The sequence below is a fragment of the Camelus dromedarius genome, chromosome 2 (genome assembly GCF_036321535.1).
Source record: "Camelus dromedarius isolate mCamDro1 chromosome 2, mCamDro1.pat, whole genome shotgun sequence".
In the NCBI taxonomy this organism is placed as follows: domain Eukaryota; kingdom Metazoa; phylum Chordata; class Mammalia; order Artiodactyla; family Camelidae; genus Camelus; species Camelus dromedarius.
In genome coordinates, this window is record NC_087437.1 from 51343846 (window position 1) to 51356373 (window position 12528).

A 12528-nucleotide genomic window follows, 5' to 3' on the forward strand; every position below is an offset into this window, starting at 1 on the left:
CACCTATCTAGACAAGGCTGCTAAACAGATACTTCTCTCCTAGACTTGGCCCAACTTCCTCTCCTCCTGGAGACCAGAAAGCACACCTGGACAGAGTCAGAGCAGGACACTCTGCTGTGACCTCTCTGGCCACAGCCTCTCACCAAGGAGTGGTCACCTGTCATGAGCAGTATTCAAAACCAGGAACCAAGGTGTGGTCCAGACTCCTTTAAGCTCCAGGGTTTGGGGGCTCCAGGTGAGTCCCCAGAGAAGAGTCCAGAAGAAGAGGATGGAAGGGGGGTGGTCTGCCATCGGAGGGTGGGGGCAGATTCCTCGTCTGCCTCATTGTCAGCCCTATGCTTCAAGGTAAGATGGGGAGAGAACAGGGAAAGATAGGAATGCTTTTCTGGGAAAAATCTGAAAACCCTCTCATCCCCAGAACTAGAAAGCATCTAAAATAGCTGGGTTAAACACTTCCTTTCTATGTAGTATCTACGTTTTGTCTTCCTTTGGGGACAGATGAAAAACCCCTCTCACTGATCGATACACGCAGCCCCTTCTTATTTGCCTGCATAAGTATCAACCAACTTGTCTATTCTCCCATTTTACCACCTCTCTGATCCCATCCCTTTATGATGTTCAACTTTCCCTTTCTACCAAGATTAGTAACTATGAACAGGGTAGCTTGGGTCCTGTTGACAGTAACATAATTCCTTCCCCACCTTACTTGGGGAGATCTTGTAGAGGAGGGGATGTGGAGGGGAAAGGATGACATTTGCTTCCCCTGAGATATGTTTCTCCTTAGTTTGGAGGTGTGCCTTGTGCAGTAAGTGGTATAGGGGAACAGTAAAAGAGACACGAGAACGGGAGAGAACTTGCTGGGCTATGACTACAGGAATAGCCACAGAGGCATCTGGGCTTGGGGTGCAGGCGAGGTGGCCAGAAGGGCTTTTACGTTTCATCATCCAGCTCCATCAACCACATAGTGGATGATCAGTGACGTCTTGTCAAGCTGAAGATGCTGGAAATGCCTCCCACAGATCTTGGAGGAAGTCATTGGATTGAAGAAGGTCACAGAGCACAGAACACTGTAAGTAGTCAAGAAACTCACACTGAATATTACATTCCTTAAGTCCCCACCCATATTACACCACACTCATGTTTACTTCTCTCCAAACTTTTCCTTTAGGAAATGAGAAAACATGAAAGTGGGAAGGGAATATTGAGAAACAAAATTTTAGGGGAATTTTGTTGGTGTCTGTGAGGTAGAATCATAAGCTAGAGAGAAAAAAGCATGGTCAGACAAAACCAAAACTTTAGAGTTAAGACTATGAAAGGCACAGGCCTCCCTAGAGAGGCTGTTTGCATACAGATATGGGTAGGCCTATATGGGAGCAAAAGCACAGGAAGAATGGTCTGAGCCCTGACTCAGCTCACCACATCGACTTCCACCATTTGCCTACCAGCCCAGCCCATCCTCCCCAGCCTTGGCAGGAAGAAAGTAGCCTTTGTTAGTCTTGGCCCAGGAAGGAGGGGCTCACATGCTCACCCCATGCCTACATTTTGTTTCTCTGAAGAGAGATTCTCAGGCCCCAGCCCTGGCATTCCTCTCACTTAGAAAACACAAAAACCCTATTCCATCTCACAGGGTCTCTGCTCTCTGCAGGAAAGGCAAACACTTTCACCATCAATTGCTCAGCTTTGACCAGCATGGGGTAGACCCTGCTGTCTTCCAGGCTATATTTAACCAGAAGGACTTCTGTCCAGTCATCAACTATAGCATCTCCACTCACGTCAACATCTCCCTCACCCTGTCTGCCACCCTGGAAGTGGCGAGTTTGGACTCCTACATTCTTCCCATAGGCTGCTAACAGGAAGCAAGAACCCTGTCAGCCCAACATTGCACCTGTCCGGTGGTGAGCAGTGAGTTCCCTGAATGGATTCTATACAAGCTAGATGTTCACCTTTGGGGTGGAGGGACATGAAGGGGAATGCTGCAGTGACATTTCTGTAGGGACCATTTGTCCTTGAGTCTTGCTCTTATGGGAATAACCTATTAAAAAACAGATTCCCAGTGGGCTCCCCTGCTGTTTTTTCCCTCCATTCTCTATACAACCTGCATTTTTCTGACCTTTCTTTTGGGACTTGCAATTGAAAAGCTGAACTGTCACAGGGGACCACTTAGGAAACAAAGGTAAGGGGTAGACTAGGACCTAATTTCATGACAGTAATGATCCTGGATGGGTATTCTTTTTTGTCAGTATGCACAACTTCAGCTGCGGACGTCATTTCTGTGGTTAAAGTTGGTATGTAAGCTCAGCTTTCTTCTTCCCTCTTTCTCCTTGTCTGATTTTCTGGCTCTGTTTGCAAAAATCACATTTTGTTGAAATTGACAGGGCCCAAGAGAATACCAAATCCAACCAGAATGGGGCTAGTGCTGGTGACAAATTGCTTTCTGGAATGCCAATCAACTTTGAAAGACAGATGGATAAAACAGGAAGGAGGGCAATACAGTTGGAAGCCCCTAAATCAGCTTCAAGTCCCAAATGTATCTAGCACTTAGCTTAAGAGTCCCTTTGAGCAGGAAGTGAAAGGCCAATAAGATTTTGTTAGCCAGAGAAGAGGGACATTATCACCAGAAAGGGAAGAGGAATCAGAGTTTAAAAGGAAATGTGGTTTAATAAACAAACAAACAAACAAACAAAGCACAATGCATAACAATGTGCACAGTATGATTCTATCTGTATAAATAAAAATGAATACTGGAATATCTGTTTTTTTCCTAGAATGATATACAAGAAACTGTTAGTATTGGGACTGAGTTGGGGGTATGAATTGAGTTGGAGTGAACTGAGGAGGCAGAAAATTACTTTTCATATTATACCTTTCTGGAATGGTTGAAGTTTTATCATACACCCATAGTACATACATTTAGAAAAAAAGTACATACATATGTATGTATTTTTAAGGGACTGGAAGGGCAGGAGATATTGACATAAACTAGCTCCAGGTTTCAGATATAACCATCCCTTTGGGCCCTGTGCTCTAGATCTGGAGTCACCCATCTATCAGCTGGGACCCAGAAGAATGTGGTGATATCAACAAACTCACTGTGACAGCTGAGAACCTGTGGCTCCCAGACATCTTCATTGTGGAATCATGGGTATCAGGGCGGGGGAGAGCTGGGGGAAGACCCTTCTGCAAGGAGCAGGCCAGAGCAATGCAGGGCAAACCCAGGCACCTGGGCCACTGAAAACTTATTTCAGGGAGGAGCACAATTGCAGCTCATCAACTTATCCCCTAGAAATGAGAAAGCAGTAGGCAGAAGAGATGGTGGAGTGGCAACATGGGAAAGTACTGCCTTAACGGCAAAATTTAAACTGATGTGAAACCCAGAGCATCTGCCTCCCTTCCTTTCTGTTACTTACCATGGATGTGGATCAGACCCCGGATGGCCTCTCTACATATGTGACGATTGACGGTTGCATTGCATATAACAAACCAATGCGGGTGACCAGCATCTGCAGCCTGGACATCTTCTACTTTCCTTTTGACCAACAGAACTACATGCTCACCTTCAGCTCTTTCCTCTACACAGGTGAGTTGCAGTGGGGGTTCTCACATGGGGTAAAAAATGAGGTCAACCAGTGGGACAACAAAAAAGCACACAGAAGTCTTTTTTTTTAATGCATAAAAAAGGGACAGAGGAGTATTTGCTAAATGAGGGTGTGTGGATGGTGGGGTGGGAAGGAGTTGAACATAGGAGGGGACAAGACTTCCTGAGAAAGCCCAGAATTGAAAGGAGGCAATTGGGCAGCAAGGAAGTCATGTTAGTGGGCAATCTCTCTCAGAGTGGGTGCTGAACAGATGTGTGCCAAGTGAGTGTTTGTCTCCCCTGCAGTGGAAAACATGTTGCTGGGCATGGACAAGGAAGTGTGGGAGATAACGGACACCTCGCGTGACAGTGGCCACACACAAGGGGAGTGGGAGCTCCTGTGCATCTACAAGGCCACCCCGAAGATGTCTGTGGGCTCCAGTTTTTTTGACCAGATCATGTTCTGTGTAAGGCCAGAGATTCTGGCATGGCTGTCCACCACCATACCTCTCTCATTAGACCCCTCTAAGTCCCAGAGCCTCCCACTTCTCGCCCTAAGACCAGAAAGCCCCTAGGCACCATTACCCTCACAGCCTTCCTCTCTCTCGAGTCCCCCAAAGCAGCCCTCCTCTCTGAATCTACCAGCTCTGGCCTAAGTTTTCTTTGGTGAGTATGGGGAGTCCTGTTAGCCATATGAAAGCTGCTCCTCATCCAGCCCCAGAAAGAGCCCTGTTTGGGTGAGGACATCAAGGAAGGAAGGGGTGGAATCATCCCCTTGGTCTCCTTTTATTCCTAGCCTCCCCTGGCTCAGTGCTCTCTCCTCCCCACAAGGTGGCCATAAGGCACAGGCCCACCCTCTACGCTATCAACTTTCTGGTGCCCAATAGTTTTCTGATGGCCATCGACACCCTCAGCTTCTTCCTGCCAGCCGAAACTGGGAACTGTGCCCCATTCAAGATGACACTTCTGCTGGGCTACAAAGTCTTCCTGTCCACGATGAGCAACTTACTCCCTGCCAGTGGCACCTCCCTCCTCAGTATGGTCCCCATCCCACTGTTGGAAAAAGGAAAAAAAGGAGGCAGGGTAGGCAGGTGAACTGGCTAGATTGGCAGAGGCAGCTGAGGCAAAGCGAGAAAGTGGTCACCTTAGAAAAGGCTCTCTGTGTAAGACAGAGGAAAGAGGGGCTTGGTGGTTCCTCTGGACCTAAGTCACTCAGTGTACGCCTTCCTGCCACCCAAGTGTCTACTTTGCCCTGTGTCTGTCGCTAATGGTGGTCAGCCTGCTGGAGACCATCTTCATCACCTACCTGCTGCACCTGGCCACCACCCAGCCCCCACCCATGCCTCGCTGGCTCCATTCCCTGCTTCTGCGCTGCACCAGCCCAAGGAAGTGCTGCCCCATTGCTCTCTGGAAGGAAAATGTGAGCCCAGGCCTTACACCCACCCACCTGCCTGGTAAGGGAAGTCTGCACTGGCCACACTCCCTGCACTAGGCCCAACTTCCCAGTCCCTCACTTCTCTAATCCTGCCTCCTTCCCACTTCATGGCTGAGTCTGTCTTCTCCACAGGACAGAAGGCGCCGGGGGAGCTAGGAGGGAAGGAGCTGGGATCCAGAGAGGCAGAGCCGAATGGGGGCTCAGGACTGACAAGGGCCCAACTAGCTGACTGGTGGATGCAGTTCAGCCGCGTGATGGACACCCTGCTCTTCCGCCTCTACCTGCTCTTCCCGGCCACCTTCATCACCACGGTCATCGTCCTCCAGAACACCTAGCAGCAGAGTTCTAACAGTGCAAGAACACTCGGTGTTCAGGTTTCCTCGGCTTCAGCTGATCATCCCAGACCCTGTTCCTCTGCTCCAGTCTCCGTACAATGGTCCCAAATGTGTCCACAATCCTTTCTCCAGCCCTCCTTGGGCTTACACAGAACCACTGCTGCAGACTCTCAGAAATGACATTATATTTCCAGAAAACAATGAATTCAGAGTATTTATGTGATTACATTAGAAATATAATTTTTACTGGAAAAGGAAGGCTTTATAATAAAGACTACAGGGGGAAGGTATAGCTCAGTGGTGGAGTCTGTGCTTAGCATGATGAGGTCCTGGGTCCAATCCCCAGTATCTCCATTAAAATAAAATAAAAAAACTACCACCCCCAAAAAACTTAAAAATTAAGGCTATAAATATTCACTAAAAAAGTAACTCATGTTACTGGAGTAGGGATGAAATCTCTGTTTAAAAATAGGCTAAAATATTTATTATTTTAACAAATATTATTGAGCATTTGCTAGGCACTATTCTGAATTCTGAGGGTACAGCAGTGAACCAAACTGGCAAAAATCTCTATCCACAAGAGCTTACACTGAGGGTGGGTGGAGACAGTAAAGAAGATGGCAAGTGAAACAGAGTATGTGCTAAGCACCAAGGAGAAAAAGCAAATCAGGGAAGGCAGAACGGGAATATAGGGAGGGGGCTGCAAGTTTAGGAGGGTGGCTGGGCTGGCTCCTGTGCATTATGCCACAATAATGCCAGCTGGAGGCTGTTGTAACCCAGTCTTTCATGGGAGGCTCTGAGGTTATGTAACTTGTCCAAGGTCATGCAGTTCTTGCTATTTTTAGTTGTTTTTTTGGCGGGGGATAGGCTTCAGGTATGCTTTTAATGAACGTTTATTGAGCCCAGGTGAGGTTATAAACAAATGTCCTTGGGTAACCCTACTAGAGACTTGCAGAATCGAGCACAAGGCCTGTCCTCAAAGAGCTTGCGGCACAGCTGAAGAAATAAAATACATATGGTAAATGATTTCAATTAAATGTAGAACATGTTTTTAAAATTTTGTTGTGTGCCATGAAAGAGAAACTGCTATAGAGGTGAGGAGAAAGGATTCTTCTAGCTGGAGCAATCCTGGCTGCATGTCAGAATTATCTGAGGAGATTTTAAAAAAAATCCTAATGCCCAGGCTTCACCGCAGACCAATTAAATCAGAACTTTGGCAAGTGCCCTGGCTTTGGTATGTCTGACTGCTCCCCATGTGATCATGTGCAGCCAGAGCCGGAACTACTGAGCTAGGGGTTAGGAGAGCTTCATGCGGAGGAGGCAGTGAGCAGAATGTGTGAACAGATGGAGGGATGTGACTGGTCACAATATACCTCCGGGGTGACATTTAGGCAAAATCACAGCAAATGGGCCTCATGGGATCCAGGGGTTTGTGTGGCAGTGAATAGTGGGATCCAAGCAGAATCCCAACACGCTCATTCTCGTAGTACTCAGGCGGCTCAAGTGTCCAGAACAAACTCATAAAACCATCTGCCAGAAATAGCCCCCAGTAGAATGCAAAATGGTGCAGACACTTTGGCGCACAGTCTGGCAGTTCCTCAAAGTATTGAATACAGAATTACTATAGGACTTAGCCATTCCATTCCTAGATATACACCCAGGAGAAATGAAAACATATGTTCACACAAAAATGTGTACTCAAATGTTCATAGTGATGCTATTTATAACAGCCAAAAAGTGGAAGCAACCCAAGTGTCTATCAACTGATGAATGGATAAAAAATGTTATATATCCATACAGTGGAACATTACTTGGCCACAATACTTGGCCATAAAAAGAAATGAAGCACATGATACAGGCTACAACATAAATGAACCTTGAAAAAATGCTAAGTAAAAGAAAAACCAATCACAAGAGACCACATATTATATAATCCCATTTACATGAAATGTCCAGAATATGCTAATCTACAGAGGCAGAAGATAGATTAGTGGTTGCCTAGGACTTGGTGGGGCAAAGGGGCAGGTGAGTGAGGAATAAATGCTAATGGGTACAGGATTTCTTTGGGGATAATAAAAAATGTTCTAAAATTAGACTGTGGTGATGATTGCATAACTTTGCAAATATACAAAAAATCACGGATTTGTGTGCTTCAAATGGGTGAATTTTATGGCATATAAATTATATCTCAATAAAGGTGTTAAGTGACAACAAAAAATAAATAACCTCACCACAAAATTCTCTCTGCCCACCACTTCCTGCTTATTCTCTCATTCCGCTGCTCCCTACTGCCATCTCCCCGTCTCTCTGACTCCTGGATCCCTATATTTAGCTTTCATGTGTGTCTGCCCCTGGCCCTCCTCCACCTTTGGATGACTCACTGGGGGCTCATGGACCTCAGCTCCCTGCTCACCTGTCAGTTCTACATGCTTCCTTGATGTTGACATCACTCACAACTTCAGTTCACACACAGCTTCCACCAATTCTAATCATGTAAAACCCTCACAGCCAGACCAGCTCAGGCTCCTTGATAAGAGACAGGGATTCAGACATTACACCTAAGACGAGTTCCCAGAGCTTTGGACTATTTCCCAAGGGGATGGAGGAGGTTGGGGGATGCAACGAAGAATAGCAGCCCTGCTTCATTTTCTGCAACTGAAGAACTAAATACAAGGCTGGGGTAGCTGATAATCCCCACTGGTCAGCTGGCAGTGCAACATGCCATTAGGCTTAAATGAGGGCTTCTGCTTCAATGGACCATCCAATCACCGGTCCCCAGAACAACAACATGGAATGAATGAATGAGAAAAGCACTTATCCATTATTTAGCCAATCATTACTAAGAGCTTACTTACATACTAAACATTCTTTCAAGTGCTGAGGATATGGCAATGAATAAGACAAGAGGAGACTGATTTTCTAAAGTAACAGACTAAGTAAAATGATTTCATATACTAGTAATTGTTCTAAAACAAAACAAAACAAAAAACCAAAAAAAAAAAAACAAAACCCAGGGTAATAGGACAGAGAATGACACAAAAATTAACAGGATGTTCCAGGAAGGCCTCTCTGAGAAAGTGACATTTGTGCCAGCTGAGAAATGAATGAGGAGATAATGATGAGATGTGTCCTGGGATATCATACTGATATATCATCAGGAGACATTAGGATGAAGCATGAGAGACAGCTCCGCATTTATGGAGGTAGATCAGGGTAGCCAGGACCTTTGGATGAGCAAAGTGAGAAATTGGAAGAAGAGTCCCATGTTGGTTATTTTGCTGCTAATGTGTAATGTTTAAGGATTGTGAAGCTAAGCATTTATAATCCACTAAAAGAATTTAGAACAGTATCTTGCAAAGAGTTTTGATCATAGAATTCGTCTTACTCACCCATGCATAATGCCTCACTCGAATAAGAACTGCTGATAATACAGAATTGAAAAGGAAGAAAATTAAAATTACAGCAAACATTGCTATAATTACATATGGATTGGCTTAGTATATACTACATAAGAAAATATGAGCTTACATGTGTCTTTTAAATTAGAAAACAATGCCCTATAAACTCTAAAATAGGCAATATTTTTATTACACTTGTCTTGATATTATACTAAAGTTATGTACCTAGCTTACACTCTCTGAAAGTTCATCACCAATATAATATCACTACACAAGCAGATTTGGGGGGAATTTGTATACATCCATTTTATAAGTGGATTTACAATAAGGTATACATTCCTGAACTACAAGGCAAAACTACTTTTTTTAAGCAAAGGTACTTTTGATGAAAATATGCATTGCAACACCCTGAAGGGGGAAATCAAACAATCCACAGGACACTGAATAGATAATGATGAAACAAAACTAGCGCTTCATTATTAAAAAGTAATAATAACAACTCAACCACCTCAGGTCAACGCTGCTAACACATTGATGATGAAAAGCCCTGAGAACTGAGAGAATTCCAACAGTCCCCATGTCTGTCTGCAGGCAGGAGCTTTTTATCTTTCCCAGAGAATATAGGATCTTAGTAGAATGCCAAATTTGAATCCTGAGGACACTTGAGCAATACGTGAATTTTAGCTTACAAATGCCTCATTTTAGCAATCCTAAATTAGCAGGTCCTTAGTGATTTGTAAGGCAAGACCTTAAGGGAAGACCTGAAGAAAGGAATTGGATTCGAGTCCCTCACCACCCACTAGTGGGAATCCTACCAGACCCCTCTGAGTGACCCTAGGGTACATCAAAACAGCATAGTATGCACAGATACCTACATTGCCCATAACTTCCTGACTAGAATTTGGACACATTGTTAGATTTTTTTTTCTGATTTGTAAAATTATTTATATGAAGAGCCTTATAAAATCTATAAATAAAAGTACATTCATAGATGCAGGGAATTGCCTTTATTAAAAGACATAGTTAAGAATAAGAAAACTATTATATCTATGTATGTGTATGACTGAACCATTATGCTGCATATCAGAAACTGACACAACATTGTAAACTGACTATACTTCAATTAAATTAATTAATTAGTTTTTAAAAAGACATAGTTACATAAAAAAAAATAAAAGTTGCAAAGAAAACAAAGAACAAGTATCAACTAACATGCACCTGTGATTTTCATCATTGACCTGGTGTTGAAGTTGATGAGTTTATGAACTATTATTCCATTGGTCCTTGTTGAGGACAAGAATTCTGCATGTTTGAGTATTGATGGGTCTAAAGTAAAACAGAGACATAGTGGCTTCTGCTGTTTTCAATAAAAGGTTGTTAGTTTAGGCCTTTCCTTGATTTGGACATAGAAAAATTACTTTCATAATAATAGCCATCATTCACTGAGTACAGCTGACCCTTGAACAACATGAGTTTGAACTGAGCAGGTCCAGTTATACAGATTTTGTTCAATAGTAAATTCTGCAGTACTACACAAACCAAGGTTGGTTGAATCTGGGGTTGGCTGAATCTGCCAATTCGGAACTGCAGACACAGAGGAACCATGGATATGGAGAGCCGATCTTAAGTTACAAGCAGATTTTCAACTGCACAGAGGGCGGCTGCCATTAGTTCCTGAGTTGTTCAAAGGTCAACTGTACTTTCTATATGTCAAGTCTATTACAGTCATTATGTCATTTGATCCTCACAACAATTCTATGAGGTAGATACTAGCCTTATTCCCAGTTTACAGATAAGGATACCCAGGTAGAAAGAGAATAAGATCCTTCCCCAGGATCACATAGCAAGTAAGTAGTAGAACCACTCTGAACCCAATTTTGTCTAACTCTTAATCTTGTTTTAGCACATCCAAGTCATGGCCAAGGAATGCAGAAATTGTAATTCTTGACCATGAAAAACAAAGCATTAGACTCTGAATCCAGAAAGATGCCCACCAAAGGTCTTATCCTACTTCACTCTATTTGATAACTCTTAACGTCAGGGTGTCAGTCTTCACTGTGGCCACCATCAGCCAAAAGATTTTCCAAAGCTCTCATGATTTCCTTGTCTCTCACTGGAACCCTCAGAAACTGGCTTATTCACACACACACACACACACAAATCGATATGTGTTTAACTGGTGAAATCCGAATAAGCTCTAGGGGTTGTTTAAAGACAATATCCAGAAAAAAGGCAAAATCATGACTCTCATACAAATATAAAAAGGAATACATATTAAAGAATTGATTGGGTAACGTCAGCAACATGGTGGAGTCAAAAACTCCCTTCATCTCTCCCCTTCAATCTACAGAGAGTACAATATCCACAATTCAACAAAGGTGCCTCTGCCTGACACACCAGGACACTGGAGAACTCCAAACATCTGCACATCTAAAGGTAGGTGGGCTGGAACACACAGAGGAGGCAGAACTGAGGGAACAGCAGGGTCAGTGCCTGCAGTTCTGGCCCTCCCACCATGGCAGTTGAGTTCGCAGCTCCAGAGAGCCTGGTAGAAGCAGGAGAAGTGACACAGGACTTTGGCAGCCCCAGCAACCACAGGTAAATGGGCAACAACAGTAGTGGGGCCTGAGACCCCAACCCTCCAGCCACTAAGGTGCCCATGACCCCTGCCCCTGCCCCTCCGTTTACAGTGGCAGAGCCCATGAACCTTAAAGCACCAGCAAGGCAGAGGCACCTACGTGATCCAGCCCCCCCACCCAGCCACCTCCCTCCCTCCTCTCCCCTCTTACTGCAGTGGATATGGTGACTCAGGGGATCCCAGTGGCAAGGGAAGAGCCCACCATCTCAGTGCACCAGGAGGCAATGACAGTGGAATGGCAGAAGCAAGGCAACAATGACCCCAGAGGCACATGAAACTAAAACAAAGGCAAAGGGCCACATCTCTTACAGAGATGGAGGGTGGAAAGTGGTGACAAGTAAAACCAGAGGCAGCCCAGGTTGAGAAACCAAAACCGTGTGCTATAGCGCCACCTACTGGAAAATAAAAGAAGGGCCTCTAACCTGTCACTACTTCAAATGTGCAGGCAGAGGAATAGTTTATCCAGCATTATGAAGAATCATAGCCAACACCATACCACAAAAAGACAATGACAATTCTCCAGAAATCAAACTTAAAATCACAGTATACTTATCTAACTTACAGAGGATTCAAAATAACTGTCATGAGGAAACTCACCAAGGTATAAGTAAACTCAGAAAGATAGTTTAATAAGCTCAGAAATATAAGTAATGATCAGAAGGAATACTTTAACAAAGAGACTGAAACTCAAAAAAGAACCAAACAGAAATTCTGGGGCTAAAGAACTTAATAAACAAGATAAAGAATGCATAAGAAAGCTTTGACAATAGAGCAACCATATGGAAGAGAGAATTATTGAGATCAAAGATAGAAATCTAGAAATGAAACAAATGGAAGAGGAAAGAGAAATAAGATACTTTAAAAATGAGAACATTCTATAAGAGCTACCTGTCTCTTTTAGGAAGGGCAAATTAGGGAAATGAGTATTCCAGAAAGAGAAGACAGGGAAGAGGGAACAGAGTTTATTTAAAGAAATAATAACTGAAAACTTCCCAAACTTAGGGAAGGAACTGGATACACAAGTTCATGAAACTAAGAGAACACCTCCTTACCTCAATGCAAAAAGACCTTCTCCAAGACACATTATATTAAAATCAATGTCAAAAGTCAATGACAAAGGAAGGCAGCCAGGGAAAAAAAGAATGGTG

The 12528-nt window shown here is 43.8% G+C and overlaps 1 protein-coding gene across 1 annotated transcript; it reads left to right on the top strand.

Annotated features, from left to right (window-relative positions):
• Positions 1-268: 268 nt before the first annotated feature.
• On the top strand, positions 269-5411 carry LOC105085893 (5-hydroxytryptamine receptor 3C-like). Its single transcript, XM_031455428.2, is given in 11 exon segments — positions 269-298; positions 300-345; positions 1646-1675; positions 1678-1811; positions 2241-2285; positions 3029-3138; positions 3408-3577; positions 3881-4041; positions 4406-4629; positions 4814-5028; positions 5142-5411. Coding segments are annotated over 11 exon segments (1368 nt in total). The 3' UTR covers positions 5345-5411.
• Positions 5412-12528: the final 7117 nt, after the last annotated feature.